Source organism: Rhamphochromis longiceps, linkage group LG3 (assembly GCF_057381845.1).
Source record: "Rhamphochromis longiceps isolate RC_006_pf linkage group LG3, R_longiceps_female_GT1.1, whole genome shotgun sequence".
In the NCBI taxonomy this organism is placed as follows: Eukaryota; Metazoa; Chordata; class Actinopteri; order Cichliformes; family Cichlidae; genus Rhamphochromis; species Rhamphochromis longiceps.
Window position 1 is genome coordinate 17,519,322 of NC_140559.1, and position 23,159 is coordinate 17,542,480.

At 44.2% G+C, this 23,159-nt stretch overlaps 3 protein-coding genes across 5 annotated transcripts in view; 1 reads left to right on the plus strand and 2 right to left on the minus strand.

Annotated features, from left to right (window-relative positions):
• Window positions 1-22,183, minus strand: part of LOC146673228 (uncharacterized) — a 49,338-nt gene extending 27,155 nt beyond the window's left edge. The window contains exon 1 of the mRNA XM_085401809.1: window positions 22,047-22,183. The gene's annotated coding sequence lies outside the window, so the exon portion shown is untranslated. The remainder of the gene's footprint in view (window positions 1-22,046) is intronic.
• LOC146673229 (uncharacterized) lies at window positions 9,283-22,183 on the minus strand. 3 transcript variants are annotated; one of them, XR_014910441.1, is made up of 4 exons: window positions 22,047-22,183; window positions 13,308-13,413; window positions 11,669-12,862; window positions 9,283-11,330 (listed from the first exon to the last, which is right to left on the minus strand). XR_014910441.1 is itself a non-coding variant. In XM_085401803.1 (3 exons), the coding sequence occupies exons 2-3, from the start codon at window positions 13,323-13,325 to the stop codon at window positions 11,780-11,782; spliced, it is 1,101 nt and encodes a 366-aa protein (XP_085257929.1). In that variant the 5' UTR covers window positions 13,326-13,413; window positions 22,047-22,183; the 3' UTR covers window positions 9,287-11,779. The 3 variants fall into 3 exon arrangements, 1 of the variants encoding a protein (XP_085257929.1); XR_014910440.1 differs by having other exon boundaries at window positions 11,597-12,862; XM_085401803.1 differs by having other exon boundaries at window positions 9,287-12,862.
• LOC146673230 (uncharacterized) lies at window positions 15,637-20,360 on the plus strand. Its single transcript, XM_085401790.1, has 2 exons — window positions 15,637-18,439; window positions 18,518-20,360. The coding sequence occupies exon 1, from the start codon at window positions 16,362-16,364 to the stop codon at window positions 17,559-17,561; it is 1,200 nt and encodes a 399-aa protein (XP_085257916.1). The 5' UTR covers window positions 15,637-16,361; the 3' UTR covers window positions 17,562-18,439; window positions 18,518-20,360.
• Window positions 22,184-23,159: the final 976 nt, after the last annotated feature.

A 23,159-nucleotide genomic window follows, 5' to 3' on the forward strand; every position in this document is an offset into this window, starting at 1 on the left:
ACGCCTCGTCCCAGTGGCCCCGAGGATTACAGGCCCGTGGCACTGACCTCCCACATCATGAAGACCCTGGAAAGGCTCATCCTGGACCAGCTGCGACCCATAGTAAGACCACATCTGGATCCCCTTCAGTTCGCTTATCAGCCTCGTCTCGGAACAGAGGACGCCATCATCTACCTGCTCAATCGTGTCTACACCCATCTGGACCAGCCGGCGAGCACTGTGAGGGTCATGTTTTTTGACTTTTCCAGTGCTTTCAACACCATCAGGCCGACCCTCCTGGGTGATAAGTTAGCAGCGATGCAGGTGGATGCTTCTCTGGTGTCCTGGATTGTTGATTACCTGACAGGAAGACCGCAATATGTACGTCTCCCACAGTGTGTGTCTGACAAGGTGATTAGCAACACAGGGGCACCACAGGGGACTGTCCTCTCCCCCTTCCTCTTCACCCTCTACACCACAGACTTCAGCCACTGCACAGAGACCTGCCATCTTCAGAAGTTTTCTGATGACTCTGCGGTGGTTGGATGCATCAGCAGGGATGATGAGACAGAGTACCGGGCTGTGGTCGACTCCTTTGTCACGTGGTGTGAGCAGAATCATCTGCAGCTCAACGTGGCAAAGACCAAGGAACTGATCGTGGACTTCAGGAAGACCAGGAAACACTTGACCCCTGTTTCAATCCAGGGGGTCAGTGTTGACATTGTGGAGGACTATAAATACCTTGGAGTACACATTGACAATAAACTGGACTGGGCTAAAAACACCACAGCACTTTACAGGAAGGGCCAGAGTCGTCTCTATTTTTTGAGGCGACTGAGGTCCTTCAACATCTGCCAGAAAATGCTGAGGATTTTCTATGAGTCTGTGGTGGCCAGTGCGATCCTCTATGCTGTTGCATGCTGGGGGAGCAGGCTGAGGGTCGCAGATGCCAACAGACTTAATAAACTGATCCGTAAGGCCAGCAATGTTGTGGGGATGGAGCTGGACTCCCTCAAGGTGGTGTCGGAGAGGCGGATGCTGTCCAAGATAAAGACAATGTTGGATAACACCTCCCACCCACTCCATGACATGTTGGTCAGTCACAGGAGCTCGTTCAGTGAGAGACTGAGATTACCGAAAAGCACCACTGAACGACACAGGAAATCATTCCTGCCTGTGGCCATCTCCCTGTACAACGCATCCACTTAACACACTGTTTGCTGCTACAACTACACATGTTTCTTTTCCAAATATTTATTTATAAGTGACTTATGTATGTATGTATGTATATATATGTATATATTGTACTATTCTTAGTTAGCGTATTGTCTGTCTTGTCTTAATGTTGGTTTAAAATGGAGCACTGTAACAAAAAATAATTTCCCCCAGGGATCAATAAAGTATTCTGATTCTGATTCTGATCACTGACTTCCTGACGGACAGGAAGCAGCATGTGAGGCTGGGAAAGAATGTCTCGGACTCCTGGACCATCAGCACCGGCTCCCCTCAGGGCTGTGTTCTTTCTCCTCTGCTCTTCTCCCTGTACACCAACTGCTGCACCTCCACCCACCAGTCTGTCAAGCTAATCAAGTTTGCAGATGACACCACCGTTATTGGACTCATCTCGGGCGGGGATGAGTCTGCCTACAGGATGGAGGTTGAACGTCTGGTGTCCTGGTGCAGCCACAACAACCTGGTGCTGAATGCCGAGAAGACAGTGGAGATTATTGTGGACTTCAGGAAGCACACAGCCCCAATCCCTCCCCCCCCCCATCATCCTGACTGACACCCTCATCACCTCTGTGGACTCATTCCGCTTCCTGGGTACCACCATCACCCAGGACCTGAAGTGGGAGCCCACCATCACCTCCGTCATTAAGAGAGCCCAGCAGAGGATGTACTTCCTGAGGCTGTTGTAAAGGCTCACCTTCTAGCACATTCACTTCACCAGATGCACCTTGTTTCTTTTCCTCACCTTTGATTGGGTGTGGTGCTTCGCCTTAATCGCACTCACCTGTCACTCGTTATATAAGGACTGCACTCACCTACCCCTCACTCTTTCTTCACTCCCACATGGGGCGGCAGCTGAGGTGAGTTTCTCTTTGAGTCTCCTGAGTTCATGTATCATTTTGAGTTACTTAAATCATACTTTATGTCCTTTTTGGAGAGAGCAGTCCATGTGTGTCTTTCTTTCCTTTATCCGTTATACAATAAAACGACAAAACCTGCAAATGATGACTGTTTATTCTCATTCTAATCCGATGAGCCCATGATGATGACTACTGAAACCCTGAACCTTCCTTCCTCCAAAACATGGTCCTCCGAGCCGGAGTAGCGTTAGCGTCATGGATTCACAGCAGCCATTGACTGAAGATTTGAGACGTTCCGGTCATGATAGTCGACCTCCTGCCCACCTGCAGCAGTATGACGTTCAGTATCCTGGAAGTAGAAGTGCTCGATGTGATACAGAGAGTCAAACAGAATGCCAGCATAGTGACACAGACACACATGGGCTGCAGGATCCTGATGGGGAGTCAGGAAGACAACCAGAGACATCGCCTACTCCTTTACCCACCAATCAAGATGAGGTGATGAGGGAACTCCTGATGACAATGAGGGAGATTAGGCAACTCATGATTCAGTTATCTCCTCCCCATTCTCGCAGTTCCTCCAGATCTTCAATTCACATTGTCTCTGATGAAAGCAAATCCTCTGTTTGCAGTTTACAAGCCATTCCCCAAACACATCAGCAACATGAGCAGTTCCCAGTGATTGATCCAGCAACATGTCAATCACCCTCTCAGCCCCCCCAGGTTAGCCGTCACTCTGGTGCAGTTCTGGCTGCTAGCCCTCCTTTCCCTAATTCAACAATATTAGATGCTGCAGTTCCTTCAAGTGGTTTGCCTAGACCAGTTTTTCCTACACCAGATGAGACTCCTTTTAATTTCCTGGCCACGCCACTGCAAGGTCCCCACCAGATTTCATGTGTTCAACCTGCTGTTCCTCTAGATGAAGACCCCACTCAACCTCTCGTTTGCATTCCAGAACCAAGGCAGCACCCTCCTTTAAAGCAGCAACCAGCTACATTTGATGGTTTGCATGCACAAAAACCTTCGGTACCCATTACTGCTAGTTCTAGTCACCCTGTTAGCACTAGAACACATGTGTATAAACTTGAGGGTCCTTCTTTCCCAGACCTTACCAGAGAAGATGAAATCCAGTATAGGCTGTTACGATTGGCCCTTACTAACCTGCTTGACCCTCATGAGACAGAGCATTTCAAATATCATGTCCTTCTTGATCACCTGAAAGTAGACAAAGCTAAACGGTTAGCTATTTCCTTTTCCTATGCTCCTGACCCATACACTCAAGCCATCAAAGCTCTTGATGAGCGTTATGGGCAACCAAGAGAGCTAGCATTGAAAGAGCTACGGAATATACTTGAGCTTCCTCCTATCAGAGCAGGTGATGGTCGGACTCTGGATTACTTTGCTCTTCGTGTGCAAGCTTTGGTTGGTTTGCTTAGCACTATGGGTGATCAAGGACGGACAGAAGTAAATTGTGGCTCCCATGTCGATCGCCTACTTGAAAAGTTGCCCGCAGAGCATTCCAGTCGCTTCAAACGGCACATTTACAGGGAACAAGGAGATATGATGTATGACTTACCTTTGTTCTCATCCTGGTTGCAAATGGAATGCAAGTGTCAACCAAGAAAGGACAGTCCTGTTTCATCCTTTAACCAGCCACGACCTGCCCATAAGTACACCTCTCCACTCACAACAATATTACATGGGACAAATGCATCCGATCCTGTACAGGCAGCACAACCCATCATAATGACTAAGGCAAGATGTGCATATTGCTGCTCACCTGAACACCACATTAGCAAGTGCCCTGAGTTCATTAACAAGACAAAGGATGAGAAAATAAACTGGATAAAGAGAAACAAACGGTGTTGGCGTTGTGCTAGGACTCATCAGGCCGCAAAGTGTGACCTGAGGAAAGCATGTGCCACCTGTATGGGACTACATCTACAGATCCTATGTGAGGTGAATCAGAGACCTAGAACTGAAACTAATCCTGTAGTGAGGACACTGTACTTTGATAGACCTAGCGATTGTCCCAGTGTACTATTAAAGCTTGTGAAAGTGCTCCTGCGTAATGGCAAAAGAACCCTGGAAACATATGCAATACTTGATGATGGCTCCCAACGTACCATGCTTCTGACATCTGCAGCTAAGCATCTCCACCTAACTGGGAAAGCTGAAAAATTATCACTCAGAACTGTCCATCAAGAAGTTGAAACTATTCAAGGGTCTTGTGTAAGTTTCCAGATTTCTCCCATCGCACATCCAGAGAAAACTTACACAATAATAATAATGCCTTCGCTACAAGTCACTTAGCACTTTCAGACCACACCTACCCCGTATCCTCTCTTCAACGGAGATACAAGCATCTTCAAGGTATCCCATTAACCTTCATTAACAAAGCAGCTCCACTACTGCTCATAGGCTCTGATCATACCCACCTTATTACGCCTATTGCACCAGTTAGACATGGACCATTTGGATCTCCTGCAGCAGTCAAAACCCGCTTAGGATGGACACTCCAAGGTCCAATCACAGACTTCCAACCCCAGAGCAGTTCCACACATGCCCAATGTTTGTTCACATCTTCCAGTTCAGGTTCAGGAGAACCGCTCCAGCACATCCTTGTGTCCGCTGATGGCTCTGAATTCATTCAGCCACCTCATACTCTACCATCAGCATTACCTATGTCGTCACCAGCAGTGCCACTATCACCAGTTCCACCGCCTGTGGCTGCCATTCCGCCAGTGGTCAGGGCGCTGCCTGCTCCTGCATCACCTGGTCCTGCCTCTGCCAAGCCCCGTACATTGCCCCCAGCACCTGCAAAACTGCCCAACGGTCTGCAGGTCTGGGCCTGCCGCTGCATCCCACGCGGTTGGCATTTGGACCTGCTTTGCCGCCACCGCTGGCTACATGGTCGGCCCCCTGAACTGTCTGGCCTGCATTGTCGACCTCTAGGTCGACCCCCTGAACCTATATTAGACCTGTAGCATGTCTGATTCCTCTGCCCCCGCTTTGTGAACATATTTCTCAGTAGAAATATGGGGGCGGCTGTTGTAAAGGCTCACCTTCTAGCACATTCACTTCACCAGATGCACCTTGTTTCTTTTCCTCACCTTTGATTGGGTGTGGTGCTTCGCCTTAATCGCACTCACCTGTCACTCATTATATAAGGACTGCACTCACCTACCCCTCACTCTTTCTTCACTCCCACATGGGGCGGCAGCTGAGGTGAGTTTCTCTTTGAGTCTCCTGAGTTCATGTATCATTTTGAGTTACTTAAATCATACTTTATGTCCTTTTTAGAGAGAGCAGTCCATGTGTGTCTTTCTTTCCTTTATCCGTTATACAATAAAATGACAAAACCTGCAAATGATGACTGCTTATTCTCATTCTAATCGGATGAGCCCATAATGATGACTACTGAAACCCTGAACCTTCCTTCCTCCAAAACAGAGGCAGCTGAAGAAATTCAACCTGTCAACACGGACGATGATGCAATTCTACACTGCAATCATCGAGTCCATCCTCACCTCCTCCATCACTGTGTGGTACGCTGGAGCCACTATCAGGGACAAACAGAGACTGCAGCGTGTTGTGCGCTCTGCTGAGAAGGTGATTGGCTGCAGACTCCCATCTCTGCAGGACCTGTACACCTCCAGGACACTGCGGCGTGCAGCTCGGATCTCAGCTGACCCTTCTCACCCTGGACACAGTATGTTTGATCTGCTCCCCTCAGGCAGGAGGCTCCGGTCCATTCGCACCAGAACCTCTCGCCATAAGAACAGTTTCTTCCCCTCTGCTGTTGGACACATGAACAATAACCATATGACTGTTCCCACCACTAACACATGACCCTACGCTGTGTCACTGCATCATTCCATGTTTGGCACTGATCACCACCTGCACTCATGTATATATCTATCTACTTAGCACTTTTAATTCTTATTCTTGTTTTTTTTCTCATGTCTATTTAAGCGTTATTTATGACAGTATGTTTGCACTAAGCACCGCAGCAATTTCCTTTTTTTTTTTTTTGAATTCAACATTTTTATTTTGCAAATCTTCTCCTTTTCCCCCCTTTACACCAATGAACCTCAAAATGAGACTTCTCCACAATCAAAAATCCAAGGCATATTTTAAAACGTGAACTGATGACAGTCATGATCACATTTTAGTCTCCGCTACAATGAAAACAATGAACGGTGAGATTAACTGTGTATTTGCTACTTTGACTGGTCACAACGTCAGAGGTCAAAGATACTCACAGTGGTCAGCATTTTGTAAACATATTCACATCACCACAGAGCCTTTATCAGAACGCACAAAGAACAGGAAACCTCTCCCCTTCCAAAACAAGGTGTCACACACACAGCATAACACACAGTTTATTCTTTCCAATGATGCTTCCAAAAGTATCAATAAGTTTCATACACATTGCAACACAGTTTTACTTGGGGCATGTTGTTGCTTGTCTGCACACTCAAATGACCCATTCACTCCAAGCACCAATAAGTTTAGACTCTGTTATACTGAGTGCAGAGGCAGCAATTTCCTAATGTTGTAAACCTGCTCAACATTTGGCAATAAAACCCTTTCTGATTCTGATTTACTGTATAGCACTTTGGTCCTGTGCTGGGTATTTTAAAGTGCTTTATAAATAAAGATGGTTTGGATTGGATAAAATTAAATACATCTTGTTCTCTTAGACTTTATTATTGTGATCCAGTGGAACTCTTTTCCTGCTCCCTGTTATGGATCTCTGTGACTACAATAAAATTCCCTCCATCCATCACTGAACTGCACTGAAGTAAAACGTCATCCTAAACACTGCAGTACACCAAAGGACACCACTAATAAACACTGATTACACTCTGTTCTTCTTGCAGCAACAATTTTTTCTGCAGGTAACAATTTCCCATGTCACCCACAGCTGCAACTGAGCAGTAAGAATGTATTTGTCTCTATTCAAATGATGATTCAGTGAATTTGAATTATCCTGCAGCAGGAGAATGACCCCAAGCATACAGTCAAAGTCATTAAGAACTATCTTCAGTGTAGAGAAGAACAAGAAGTACTGGAAGTGATAGTACAGCCCACCACAGAACCCTGAACATCATCGAGTGTGTCTGGGTTTACATGAAGAGAGAGAAGGATGTGAGGAAGCTGGTAGGAACAACCTACCTTCAAAAACTGTGTGCAAGTGCACCTAGAAGAATTGATGCTGTTGAATTGAGGCAAAAGGTGTTTACACCACTTATTGATTTATCTTTTGTTCATTCACTGCATTTTGTTGATTGATGAAAATATGGTGACTTTCAGCTCGCAGGGCTCAAATAAGAGAACCAATCAGTCATATTTGTAGGTTATTGTTACGCCCCAGTCTAGGGGTACAGAAACATAACATAAGGGTTGGAAAGGAAGTGACCCCACCCTGATTCCAAAAACCATAGTCAGAAGCCAATCTTTGAAGTGAGCGGTGGTTCATTTGTGTCTACACTGAAAAACTTTACTCTGGGATGAACAAAGCCCGAAATAACAAGCCCCCCCCCCCCCCCCCCCCCCCCCCAAAAAAAGCAACAACAAAAAAAAAACAAGCTAAGTCAGGAAAGGAGGTGCTATCTAAACCCTATGTGAAACATAAACCAAACAAAGGACACATGCTACACCTAACTCCCTAACTGAAATAAACAGGAGAATATTAAGGCAGCTCTCCTCTTCTGCTTCAGTGCTTATTTACAGTTTACTCTTTGCAAGTGAAAATGTGTCTACATACTATGTCCAAAGCTCTGTAGGTCTTAAGGATCACACACACGAATGTCACAAAGTTTGGAGGCCAAGGATGGGTCTGCTGCTGCTGTCACCTGCTGCCGCCAACAACTGCTGGTGAGGGATGTTTTAAAAACAGCCACATGATGAGGGGACCAATAACCCACCGCCAGCTCTCCTATCAGGAAGGACCTGTAGATACTTAAAGACATAGCACAGAAACAAACTCTAGACGGCCAGGGCCGTAACAGCTATTGCCAATAACCTTCAACTATTAAAATACATTTTGCTAAAGTGACTTTAATGTCCCCTGTATTAGATCAAAATAAGAGAAAACAGATAACCACTGTTGTGATACCCTTTATCTCTCACCTGGGTTTGTTGGTTTTGTCAAGTCAATTAATACAAAGAAGGACTGGCTTTGTTGAGCTGCCTCAGTTAAATCACTAACACAGGTACACACTTAGCCTGTATTTTTGTAGGAACATTACATTCTGGCAACTTAAGCTCACCATCTGTAAACTTAACATGTGAAGCTCAAGATTACAGAAAACAAACTGAAGCAAAATTAAGAGAAACTCTATATTTGTTTCTTTATCAGTACCTGTGAGAAGACTGTTCATACTGTGTTGTTCTCTCTGCAAAGTTTTCTATCAGTAAATCTCAGAGAGACAAAGTAAACATTTACCGTCAGGTCCCAAGCTACTGCTAAAGATACTGTTACTGTGCCACGTGCATATCTTTGGAAATAATGAATTAGGTGGCAAAATCTGAGAATTAAAATCAGTTAATTAACTAAAAAGATAGAAAACAAGTAGAAAACCAAATTGAAAGGAAATATGTGTCGGTGTGTCTCCTCCTGTGATAAAGCTCCATATGTACCACTGAAAACAGTTAAATTAGTTTGAATCAGAAATCAGGGCTCAAACTACTTGTTCTGAGACCATTTCTTCATTTTTCACACCAAACTGTTTGTAGCTGTCGCATTGAAATGTAATTATTATGTAATTGCAATGTTCAACATTTGGTGTTTAATCTGGATTCATGTTGTGTTGTCGCCACCTACTGGTGGGCCTGAGTGTGACGCTTTGTGGTGTGCGTGCTTTGGGGTGATGCTCAATTAAGCGCACATGTCACCAGAGACTGAAGGCTCGAGCCAGAAAGAGAATGCTGGCTTGTGTAAAAGGTGGAAATATTGAAGATATGGACTACAATTGCTCATGGATGTTCAGTAGAAAGGCGCAAACAGTGTGTTGGTGCGTTTACTTTGTGTGCATGTTTTATTTGAGTTGTAATTTTTGTTCTCCTGATGTAATATCCGTGTTTTTCATTGATCATTTCACCATAGTTTTTCACGGTGTTTGCTGGTGAAAAGAAGATTAAAATACTGGCTGAACATCAGTTGGAGCATGGCCCTTCATTCTACTTCGAACATGAAAAACCTTCAGGAGCAGTTACACTGTTTAATAAGACAAACGTTACAGAGTTCATCAAATATAACTAACGCTTTAACATGATCAGGATTTCATAATACAAACTCCAACAGGAAAACAGCTGCAGAACATGTGGATCAAAATGAATTCATTAAAAAAACAACATGTGGACTTCAAGGATACAGTAAATACACTAAAGTGAAAGGAGGAGCCAAAAATGTGAAGGAATTTGAATTAAGTAAAAGTAGTCACCTGTGATCTTTAAAATGGTCCTGATGTGTGCTGCTGTTTTTAACTTTCAACATTTCTTTGCTGCCACTGTGAATATGAATGTGGTCTTTGCCTAATTAAATAAATGTTACACTGACTCACTGCTTCATCTTTTGGTACAAACTGGTATTATATGGAAGTACAGCCCAAAACCAGTTTATCTTGAGTTTCTTTTTTCTGGACATAAAGTCACAGCAGGTGTTGTTTCAAAGCTGGTGGACAGATTTAGTTCATTTTGGAGGTTTTAAGAGCAACTGCTGTGAAAATATTTGCAGTTTTGGGAGAAAATGATTTAAGAGAAGATTTTACCACAGCAAAAGATTAAATATGAATGAAGGATTGAAATTTAACTTAGGTAACACATAAAATGAATACAACTACTAAACACTACTGTGTCCTAAGGAAACAAAGACTAAAATGTAACAGGGGTAACATTTTAGAGAATTAAATCCCTCAAAGGAAAAATAATAAACTTGATATGCATATCTATACATGCAGCTTCCTAAATGTAACATTCAGGATTATTCACTGCAGGTCCAGAAATCAGAGCTCCCTCATCAGATCCAAGTGTGGCATCAGCTGACACTCTTTACAGGAGATTCCATCTGAACTCTGTGGAGCCTGATCTCAAGGTTTTTAAGTCTGAGCCTGAAACCAGAAGAGGATCTTTCTCTCTCTTCAGATTCATTGTGATCCAGTGTTAAGAAATATACTCTAAAACACTTCTTCAGTAAAGACTCAGAGAAGAGAAACACACAGAACTTCTTGCTAGCAAGGGCAGCTTCCAGCACTGAGGCTCGCACTGAGAAACTGCCCTGGTCTTTATTTATACTTCAGGGAGCGTTTGTTCCTTACATTGGAATGTGGAGGTGTGTGTGTGTGGGGTGGGGGGGGGGGTTCAGAGTGTGGCCCCATAAACGACTTCCCTTAACCTGCTGGTCTGGAAAATCCAACAGTTCATCTATATGTAAAAAAGCATTTAAACTGACATAGCTACGTTAATCCTACCGTAAAACAATAAGACAAGGTACGACCTCTCCCATGCTCCTAGGATGTGGGGGTGAACACCCTAGAATGTTACAGAACTCTTAGGATGAGACATTCTTTCAATATGCCACCAACTATATACTTCTACACACAAATGATTACATGCAGCATTCTACCATATGCAAACTTATATCATTGAAAGACTATACTGACTACTAAGCACAATTTTCCTATTGACATCCAGTGATTTCAGTCCTGCATGATCAGGCTGATGTTTGCACAGAGCAGATAATGAAGTGAAGGTTTTTGCACATAGGTAACAGTGAAACAGTTTATTTACAGCGTGAGATCGTTTGTGTTCGGAGTATGAACTGAGATTCCTGAAACTCTTGTCACACTTGTCACAGCTGAAGTTCACTTCCATGTGTGTACGTTCATGTTTGTTACCTGATTGTGACCAGCTTTTGTCACAGTGTCTGCACTTGTATGGTGTCTCTCCTGTGTGGATTCCCTTATGCTTTTTCATTGAGCTCACGTCCAGTGGTGAAGGATGACCCAGACTGGTCACAGATGTGCTTTTTGACCCCACTGTGGAAGAGGTCATGTATTTTAATGTACTTGGTGTGTGGAAGCCTCTCCCACATTCTTTGCAGTAGTTCATTTTGTCTCCAGTGTGGCTACGTTGATGTGGTTTTTGGTCCCGTTGATGATTGGAAGTTTTTCCACAAAGATCACAGAGAAACTCTTTCCCACCACCACAGTGACGACAGGGTTGAGAAATGGATCCATGTGCGTCGCTCCACTTCTAAACAAAGACATTGTAAGTCAGAGAATTCCTTCAACGTTTTTATCCTGAACGTTGCCTGAAATAAAAAGCATCTCTGCCAACGTCCAATTACATTTTACTGTTTACATTACAACACTCAGCTTACTGAAAGAAAATGAGTCTTCATTTTTCCAAAGAGTTCATTCAGTATAACTCCATAAATTTACTGATCAGACTTGTTCCAAACAATCAGGTTAAAATTACAAGATAAAAAACTACACTCAACAAAAATATAAACGCAACACCTTTGTTTCTGCTCCGATTTGACATGGGATGGACATAAAGACCTAAAAGTCACTCCAGATACACAATATTACCATCTTCATCTTTGTTACGATGACCTGATTGTGACCAGCTTTTGTCACAGTGTCTGCACTTGTATGGTGTCTCTCCTGTGTGGATTCCCTTATGACTGCTCTCTGGGGGGTTTAAGTGTTAAATCCACTGTGAATGATTTGGTGTCTTTTTAAGTTTCCAGCCTTGGTAAAAGCCTTTCCACACAACTCACAGCTGTAAGGTTTAACTCCAATGTGGATGACTTGGTGTGTTCTTAAGGTTTGTGCCAGGGTAAAAGACTTTCCACACAAGTCACAGCTATAAGGTTTAAATCCACTGTGGATGATTTGGTGTCTTTTTAAGTCTCCAGCCTGGGTAAAAGACTTTCCACACAAGTCACAGCTATAAGGTTTAAATCCACTGTGGATGATTTGGTGTCTTTTTAAGTCTCCAGCCTGGGTAAAAGACGTTCCACACAAGTCACAACTGTACGCTTTAACTCCACTGTGGATGAGTTGGTGAGTTTTTAAGCCCCCAGCCTGGGTAAAAGACTTTCCACACAACTCACAGCTGTAAGGTTTAACTCCACTGTGGATGACTTGGTGAGTTTTTAAGCCCCCAGCCTGGGTAAAAGACTTTCCACAAAACTCACAGCTGTAAGGTTTAAATCCACTGTGGATGAGTTGGTGTGTTTCTAAGTGTCCAGCCAAGGTAAAAGACTTTCCACACAACTCACAACTGTACGCTTTAACTCCACTGTGGATGAGTTGGTGAGTTTTTAAGCCCCCAGCCTGGGTAAAAGACTTTCCACACAACTCACAGCTGTAAGGTTTAACTCCACTGTGGATGAGTTGGTGAGTTTTTAAGCCCCCAGCCTGGGTAAAAGACTTTCCACAAAACTCACAGCTGTAAGGTTTAAATCCACTGTGGATGAGTTGGTGTGTTTTTAAGTGTCCAGCCAAGGTAAAAGACTTTCCACAAAACTCACAGCTGTAAGGTTTAACTCCACTGTGAGTGAGTTGGTGTGTTTTTAAGGTTTGAGCCAGTGTAAAAGACTTTCCACACAAGTCACAACTGTACGCTTTAACTCCACTGTGGATGATTTGGTGTTGTTTTAAGTGTCCAGCCCGGGTAAATTCCTTCCCACACTCATCACAGCTGTAGGTTTTCTGTCCCTGTCTTCTGTGAGGTTTGTCAGCCTCCTGAGAGCGCTGACTTCTTGCTCCATGTTGGTCCTGCAGTGACAGAGATACAAACACAGGCAGTGAGTGAAATGCAGTCGTGGAACAAACTGAAATTGGTGGAATCAGACATGTCAAAAAAAACACATTGTTGGTGTGTTACCACCACCTTCTGGTGATAGTATCACATTACAATGATGTCCTACAATGAGAGTTGTACAAAATGACAATATTGAAGAAATATTGATCATCAAAGAATCTATATAACTTCAGAAATTTTTTTCAGTTCAACTGATGATATTGTTGTTTCAATGTGTGTAGAGAAAATAAGATCTTTGTATTTTCTTGTAACTTCTGTGGTTTTTGGTTGTGAATGTAGATTCTGTATATATGGAGGAGCCCAGGATGGAAAAGATAAAGCTGCTGTTAACAGGTTTTTAAAAACCGACCAACTGTACACACAGTTTCAATAACAGTGTAACTGTGATGTTCTTCTCACCTTTTGTGTTGAAGTCATTGTTTCCTCTGTAGTGGCTGAGCTGAGTCCAAATGGCTGAAATTGTTCCTCTGCTGCACCACCAGACTCTTCTCCTCCTGTTACTCAGCTGGGACACAAAAAGTATATATTTGTATTTTATCCCTGACAAAAAGAAGCAGATCAAATAAACATGACTAAACTCCTCAGTGACAACAATACCTATGAAGCTTCAAGGTGAAACCCCAGAAGCAACTACAAAAAGAAAGTCATCAGTTGCCTACAAGAACTTGAAAGGGAAAAACCCCTGACCCCCCTGCAGATCACCACCTTTACCCAGGGGATGCTACACCCTGTATATATGGACTTCCATAGATCCACAAAGACAGAGTCCCGATCAGTCTCAATGGTAGCAGTATAAACTCAGCCACCTACAACATTTCAAGCACCTCATTACCATCCTAGCGCCCCTAGGATGGTAATGGTTGAAATGTAATGAGGTTTTTAAAAAACATTTCGAAACTCACTTTGTTAATGTGGAATTCTAAAATTATTTTACAAATGGAGAATTTATTTATTTATCAAAATTTATCAAAATTATTATTTTGATTTACTCATGAAAGTGGCCACTTTCATGAGTAAATCATATAAGTTTTTACTATTTCTTTTCCATATGGGTTGTATCTGCTTGACGCATGAGGGGGCATCATAAATAATACTGTGATGCTATAAAAACAACTGCTTGTGTATTATTGGGCGGAGATTGACGCTGAGTGTGTGACAGTGTTCATCCCCCCACACGTGTGTTTATTAAAATCATCGTTTGTCCCAACCCTCCTGGACAAGTGTTGTGATTTTGAATCCCTCCTGTATTCCTCCTCAATATTTGAACGCTTAACAGTGTCCACGTCACACAGCTCCATGGATTTTGGATTATCTTCTCTGCTCAAGGGGAGGAGGTGGAGAAAGAATCTATTCGGGTCCAGCTATGTCGGATTATTGCTGCCAACCTGTTTTTTGTGGAGCGCTTATCGGAGCAGCACAAAGACTTTTTTTGGCTACAACTGGAGGAGTTTCCCATTCACTGCCAAAGCAGCAAGTCCCTCAGCATGCAGACTGAATCACTCCAGCCCCTGTGTGACGCAGCTCTCCCTACACCAGATACAGGAATTAAAGTTGGCGTGTTGAGCCTCCCGCCTATCTCCAGGTCCATGGAGACGCAGCAGCAGACAAGTGCTGCATTTTCCTTGACACAACCAGTGGCTGCTTCTAGCACCACATTCACCTCAGCCATGGCAGCGCCAGCTTCCACAACCGTGGCTTCCAGGAGGAGGCGGTGTCCACGTCATCACCGCGGCTTACAGCAGCATGAGGTGGGTGACTGTGTTCCGCGTGTTTTTTCTAAGGAGGAAGCTAAAATCAACACAGATTTGCCAGTTCATTGGCCCGGTTATGAAGAGACTGTTCATGTTCATGAAAGGACTAAGACTGACAAGTTACTGCCCAAGTCTTCCACAGAACATCTTATCGCTTTGCACAATTATCTAGCATCTCTGTGTATTGATCATGCCACGACCCATGCTTCTAAGAAGTCAGGCTTCGAGACTGTTTTCACTGGAGATGCTAGCCGTGAGGCTCAGCAAAGCCCCTGTGGGACTGAGACCCAGGCCAGGTTGGATCCAGAGGCTGATTTGGAGGACTAACTTTGCTCCGGACCTCCCGAAGAGCCTGTTTCTGCTTCCATGGGGGTCACTGAGCAGTTTGTGTAGACTCTTCTAGTGTCTGCTGGGGGTTCAGGCGAACCACCCCAGCACTCCACAGCTCCCGCTCCGCCATCAGTTCCTGCTGAGTGCTCTGGAGAGCCCGCCCTGCCGTCTGTGGTTGCTATGCCGTCACCTGCCATGCCTCAGCCAGAGGTTTTCGCACCTGCTCGCCCTGCCACGCCAGCTGGATGTTCAGCCGAGCCCATCCAGCATCCTGCCATGACAGCTAGAGGTTCAGCTGAGCCCGTCCAGCATCCCGCAGCTTCCACGTCTGGTTCTGTCTTGTTACTGATCAAAAAATCGTAAAGTGAGCTTCTCCACATTACAGTGGGCACTGGAGAACATCATCTATGTGGGACACGATTAGATAGTAAGTCCTAAGTCCCTTGTCTAAGAGGATTCAGCAAGGTAATCCATTCTAAATTCTTCTTGATGCATGCTCAATCATTCAGGTAAGTAAATCTCGAAAAGTTGATTCTGTTCATCTGGACGTAGCGTTTTCAGTGGGAGAAACGTTTCGTCACTCATCCAAGTGACTTCTTCAGTCTCAGCTGACTGCAGGTTTCCCCAATCTTATAAACAGTAACTAGAACCACTGAAGGAACAATGGGCTGGTAGGTCAGTTCCTTCATCATAATTATGTAAATTCTCATGACCACTGATCAATGGCCATGAGTACCATTCACAGAGAGTTGGAGAATGGCTGCAATCACAGCATTGTAAGATGGCAAAAGATGTCCCCTTAGTCCCCCTCCGCGATTCAGGGATGGTCTTTCCCTTCTCATGTAGATGGCCTCATTGACGCCACGCTCAAACTGGCGTTCCTCCCTGTCCAGGATGTGTACATCCTCATCAGTGAAAGAGTGTCCACTGGCCTGTAGGTGTTGTGGAGGCAGATTTTTCTTCTCATGTATTAATCACATATTTAATCATATCACATTAGTTATAGAAATATCACTCTCACTTTACTATAGTAAGAGCACTGAGCTCAGCAGTACAGCCGGGATCCAGGTTTTGATTGCATGATTTTTTTTTCCTCTTTCAGAAATATGGAACAGAAAACATGGAGTATGAAGTGTGTAGAAACTGAGGAATGCAGTAAAGAGAAGTGTGTTTGTGTGTGTCTGTAAGAAGTGATGGAAAGAGATGTGTTAAAATGTGGATAGAAGAATAAGAGAGGGAAAGTGTTATTGAGCAGTGATGAAAATGATATTATAAGTGTCTCAGTCTGTTATTACAGGTGACTACGGAACTGGATCAATGTCCACCACGGCACAGCAGCCAGAACAAAATATATATTAACAATGCTTGGTGCATGAACTCCACTACTACTGAGAGTCACTGCTCACCTAATGCAGAGTTTTTAATGGTCAAATGCAGACCTTATTATCTCCCCAGAGAACTCACTTCGATCATACTCACTGCCGTGTATATCCCCCCCGACGCTAATGCTAGGTTGGCCATGAAAGAACTTTCTGCAGCCATTAACAAACACCAGAATAAACACCCCAAGGCTGCTTTTATTGTTGCTGGCGACTTCAACCACACCAACTTAAAGACAGTCCTCCCCAGATTCCACCAACATGTCTCCTGCCACACCAGAGGAGACAAGACTTTAGACCATGTGTATTCCAACCTGGCTGGAGCCTACAAAGCCACACCCCTCCCCCACATTGGACAATCGGACCATCTCTCCTTGTTCCTCACACCTAGGTATTCACCACTCATCCAACGTGTGAAACCTGCTGTGAGGACAATTAAAGTGTGGCCAGAGGGGACAGAGGCAGTGCTCCAGGACAGATTTAAAAACACAGACTGGAATATGTTCACCCACACAGACCTGGACCAGTACGCCTCATCTGTACTGGATTACATCTCCGAAACCACAGACAGTGTCACCACCCAGAAACGGATCACCATGTACCCCAACCAGAAGCCTTGGATGAACCGGGATGTTCGTCTCCTCCTGAAGGCCCGCAACCCCGCCTTTAGGTCAGGAGATGCACACGCCTACAGCACAGCCAGGGCTAATCTAAAGAAGGGCATCAAAAAAGCCAAACACCATTACAAAAAGAAGGTAGAAGAACACTTCTCCAACTCCAACCCCCGACGCATGTGGCAAGGACTCCAGACCATTACAGACTACAGGACCACCAAACCCTCCCCCGCATCCTCTGATGTCTCCTTTCTCAACGAATTCAACAACTTTTATGCTCGTTTTGAGCGAGGGAACCCCACAACCACAACCAAAGCAGACATGACGCCAGACCACCAACCTCTGACTCTCTCCCCCACCGATGTAGGAGCGGTGCTGAGCAGGATCAATGTCCACAAGGCTGCAGGTCCTGATGACATCCCCGGGCGTGTTCTCAGAGCGTGTTCTGGGGAGCTTGCAGGAGTGCTCACAGACATATTCAATCTGTCCTTGGCCCACGCTGTGGTACCGGCCTGCTTCAAATCCACCTCCATCGTCCCGATACCCAAAAACTCCAACCCATCTTGCCTCAATGACTAGTAGCACTCACCCCCATCATCACTAAGTGCTTAGAGCAGCTGGTCCTAGCACACTTCAAATTCTGTCTCCCCCACACCCTGGACCACCACCAATTCGCATACCGCCAGAACAGGAGCACAGAGGATGCAGTCTCCATCGCACTGCACTCTGTCCTCTCACACCTGGACAACAACAACACCTACGCCAGAATGCTGTTTATAGACTTCAGTTCAGCATTCAATACAATCCACCCCTCACAACTCATCAGGAAACTGACAGATCTGGGCATCAGTTCCCTCATCTGCAAATGGTTACTGGACTTCCTGACCAACCGCCCCCAACATGTCCGGCTGGATAACCACTGCTCATCTACCATCACAATGACCACAAGGCTGTGTGATGAGCCCTTTCTCACCTGGACGACCAACTGCTCCAAGCTGGTCAAGAAGGCTCACCAGCGCCTCTTCTTCTTGAGGACTCTGAGGAAGAACCACCTGTCCTCAGTAGGGATGGGTATCGAAAACCGGTTCTTGTTGAGAACCGGTTCCCACTGTTTCAATTCCTTGGAATCGTTTGCCATTTTTGCAAACGATTCCCTTATCGATTCCAGTCGCCCCGAATGACGTCACCACGTTGCGGAGCGTCATTTACCTGGCAGGAAACACGGCGCCTAAGCGGCTCAAACGCTCAAAAGTTTGATTATACTTTATGAGAACCGATGACAACAGGGCAACTTGCAAAGTAGATATTTCATTTAAGGGAGGAAACACTACGAATATGCAAAAGCATTTGCTCACAAAACACGCGATGACACGCGTTTTTAATTCCGCTCCGGACTCGTGACTCTCAACCCAGCAGCAGCGCTAACGTTTGCACGTCCTCTCCCGTTAATGCGGCAGGTAAATAATCAACTAACAGTGCATATTATGTTAGCGCAATCTGCCTTATTACAAGACCTGCCATTACTGTACATGTAGGTGACCATGATGAGAGAGACAGACAGAGTCTGGCTGGCGCTCGCTGGCAGTTCTCGCTGCAGTCTACCGGTAGCGTCTCCTTTCAGGCCAGGATAGACGAATGTCACCGAGTGTATGCGACAGATCGCGCTAACATACACTCAACAAATATATAAACGCAACACCTTTGTTACTGCTCCCATTCCCCATGGGATGGACGTAGAGACCTAAAATTCATTCCAGATACACAATATAACCATCCCTCCCAAACAGTGGTCACAAATCAGTCCAAATGTGTGGTAGTGGGCACATCTGCTATATTGAGATAATCCATCCCACCTCACAGGTGTGCCACATCAGGATGCTGATCTGACATCATGAGTAGTGCACAGGTGTACCTCAGACTGCCCACAACAGTGATTTTGTTTGACCTTCCCATTGCTCACAATTTGAATTTGTTCACACTGCAGATGAGGAGACTGCTTCTCTGCAATCACTTCAATCAGCAATCCTGGCACTGCCAAGGTGTCTGTAGTCTGCATTTACCACATGTATATCTGTTGCAGTGAACACATCGCACAGTGGCACGATTGTATCATATATATACCCACTTGTGACACACCCCAGTGCCACAGTGGCACGGACACAACCCTCCACACTGAGCCCTGGAAAAAGAGCCACATGTCAGGTCAAACACAACTGCAAGAGCAATCGTGCCACAAGTTGTTGAACAGGATTACAGTCTGTTTATGGCAAAGTATGCCTGTAGCACTGCATCTGTGTACACCCAGTGTAACGAGAGCCTTTACATCTGCTTTGCTTTATAGCTGATGTACTGTATCGTTTGTGTTGTTGTGTTTGCACATCTCTGTTGCTTGTGGGGCTCGCACACAAGAATTTCACTCGCATGTGCTGTGCCAGTGTGCCTGCACATGTGATGTGACAATAAAAAGTGATTTGATTTGATTTGAAAACCCTTAGGAATAACCAGTGTCTGATTGAGCTGCCTGGCTGCAGACACGTAGAGACAGCGCGAGAGGAAAAGCAAAGCTGGATGAAGCACTTTGATTCTGCAACAACATACTTGGTAAACCTAAGCAGCATTCCCACCCCCACCTCCTTGAGGTTGTGCCCTCACTTTTAGGGTGGAAACTTAGTAAAACCTGAGGCCATGCTATCGAAGGGGATCCTGAAAGTACCCCAAATCAAGATTGCCTCCTCCCACTGGCCATGTCTCAGTGGGTCATACAATAATCCCAGCGACAGTATGAAGTTTTGACCCATTTGTTGGGATGGTGAGAGTATTATCTGTCTTTGGACATTTTGCCTGGGAGATACAAAAAGAGTGGGGAAACAGGATGAAAGGCTTATTCTCTAATAATGTGCCACTGTGCGATGTGTTCACTGCAACAGATATACATGTGGTAAATGCAGACTACAGACACCATGGCAGTGCCAAGATTGCTGATTGAAGTGATTGCAGAGAAGCAGTCTCCTCATCTGCAGTGTGAACAAATTCAAATTGTGAGCAATGGGAAGGTCAAACAAAATCACAAATGCATGCATAGATACTAATTATAATTCCAGTATCTCCTCCTTTGAATGTTGAAATGTACTCACTCACTCACTTTTTATTATTATTTGTAAAAATGTGTACAAATGGTTGGTTTTTTGTTCTGTTTTTATCAATAAATCTCAGCAACAAAGGACATACACCCATGTGTGTTGATTTCTCCCTAAGACGGCAAACTGAAACACTCCAAGTTGGTGACTTTTGGAGATTTATTTCCCTGGATGATTGAGAATGCATCAAGATGAAACACAAAAGGGAAGTTCACAGCTTTTAGCAGCTCCCCCACCCCCTCAATCACTCACCCCCACTCCCCTCCCTCCAGAATTCCTAGGTAACAGCCTAATTAACATATGAATGACTAGCCAATTTAGCTTCCACTTCGCTGAAGCCAAAAGCCTACCAGTCATTTGACAACTCTCTGGGTCTAATAGGTAGAAAGGTAAAAGCCTGGGGCTGCTGGTGCAGAAGAACATTTTTTTTACTGTACAACATCAATTTAGAGTAAACTTGTTTTGTTTTGGATAAATAAATATTGAAATATATTTTGAATTAATTAAATGTCAGAATAAAGAGAGACAGAGCTGTCTATTTTTTATCACTTTCATCATATTTAGGAGTACATATACACTAAGTTTATTGTTAATTAATAAGAAAACTGCAGACGATTCCATTCTGAGCTGAAGAAGCTTCTGATAGGTTAGTAGAGTCCATGTGAGTAAACAGGTGGCACAGCTGTGGATGCATATAAGGCAAAACACAGAGCCTGTTTCTGTGACATGGGAAAATCAAGAGATGTCAACCAAAACACCAGGAAAAGGATTGTGGAGCTCCATAAGTGTGGCTCAATTTTGAATACAATTTGGTGCCATTTGCAATTAAGAAATACAGATAGTTTCTGTCTTTACTCTTAAAGTTAACAAATGTGTTTTTTTATATTCATCAATCTAAAGAAATTTAGTCTGATTTGATGTTACAATTAAAAAGTGTATCTGTTTTTATCTGAAGAGTACATAAATATCTGGTTCTTATCAGACTGAACTTATCAGTCTTTGCTCGATCACAGCGGGTGGACTTGTCATCAAAGCGTAGGTGTTGCATCATATCTTGGAAGCGGCTTCGTGCCATAGTTCCAATTATCTGTGTGTTTCCCAGGTTTGCTGACCAGCAGTCATTTACAGATGGAACCCTGTAAACCCCCCGCAAGATGACAATTGCAATAAATGCCATTAGTTCAGGGAGGTCCATGAACCAATGAACATGCTCCGTTTGTTGTGCATGTTGAATAGTCCATTCTTGATGATTGAGAATGCTTCAAGATGAAACACAAAAGGGAAGTTCACAGCTTTTAGCAGCTCCCCCACCCCCTCATTCACACACCCCCACTCCCCTCCCTCCAGAATTCCTAGGTAACAACCTAATTTACATATGAATGACTAGCCAATTTAGCTTCCACTTGGCTGAAGCTAAAGCTTAGCTTTTAAAGGTAGAACGGTAGAAGCCTGGGAGTCCTAGTAATCACATGTTAGAATTGTATATACAGGTGCTTCCAGATGCCTATAGCACCTGCTGCTTATTGCATTTGTGTATAATACGTAATAAACATTAAGACTAAACAGTGTCTTTATTTTATCAGACGTCTTTATTTGCGCTGGAAGACAATAAAATACAGATGCATCTGGAGATTATCCTATGAAATCCTATTCTAACGGCTGATTTCCCTCCCCCAGGCTTGTAACTGTGGCTTCCTGTCCTGGGGTTGGCTGTTCTCCTGCCCTGCACTCCATCCTTTTGTTCATACTCCAAGACTATTTTTCTATATGTATTCTTACCCCCTAGCAACCGCCATTTCATAATGTTGCAAGCAATCACAAACTCTACAGTCTGTCTAACTCCAGTGTATCCCAAGCAATCTATTATTCTGAAAAGAGCTAAACTCAACATAAACTGAACCCGCATTAAAGTTAGCTCGGTGCTTACCTTTAGATGAGCCCACAAACCGAGAGAAACTCCGTGATGAAGCTGGAACTCTCTCCAAACACAGGAAACAGATGAGGGAGCAGAGACCCACGTGGTTCCCGTTGATTACAGCTACAATCCAGGACACAAGGGTGTGCAGATCGATGCAGACATCGATCCAAACGTTGGTAGTGGTTAGTGATGGCCCGCTTGAAGCTGACGCTCCGGAGCGTGTGTCGAAAAAAACAACACACTGGTTCAGAAGCACTGTGTCGAGGCTTGCTTCGTTTGGCAAAAGTCACGTGACCAGTGACGTCCGAAGCTTCATTACGCACGTAACTGCTTCGGTACCTGATTCAAACGGATATAAGGAAGTGAATCATCCACGGGATTCGTGGAGTGTGTTGATGGTGACAGAGAGCGAAGAGGTGATCATTCCACTGACAGATATGGAGCCAGCGAGGAAGAGAGGACGTTCTGGCGTGTGGGAATATTTTGAGTTGATTTTGCTCAATTCATTTTATCTGCCGAAGTGAAAAACTTGAAATGTCCAAAATCATGTTTTCATAATGTAAATATCATTACAGCATATGACTTTAGGAACACTTCCATGTGAATTAAAGCTAATGAAGACTACAACAATGTATTTGACACTATACGTACATTACATTGCTACACAGTTTAGAAAATCATTTTGTTTATTGTTTTTAGGTGATAGTTTGCAGGACCCAGGAATACCTGCATATCTACCAGCTTGCAGTGTAGTTCCTGCACTCCACAGCCTCTTCTGTTCCATGCAAGTGGATTTTCTCCAGGGCAGGAGAAACTATTTCTAAGAAAAGAAACAGACTCAGCCAGCACACAGTAACACTAATCCTCTTTTTAACTGTAAATAACAAAAGGGCTACCTGACATAGAGCATGTTTTTACTTTGCAAGGTCTTGATTAGGGGTGGGTTTTGATTATCGCCTTTCTGATTACAATCCATGCTAAATTGAATAAAGTGATATTGATTCATTAAAATCCCGTGTCGATTTGTAAATTAACGTTATTATGCCTGAAACGCCAGCATCTCAGGTTAAACCTCACAACATGTCGTCAAACACCATGCAGCTAAAACAGTAACTGGGAGCA

Coding starts and splice junctions, on each gene's coding strand:
- LOC146673230 (XM_085401790.1), top strand. CDS start 16,362: ATGAACTCCACTACTACTGAGAGTCACTGCTCACCTAATGCAGAGTTT.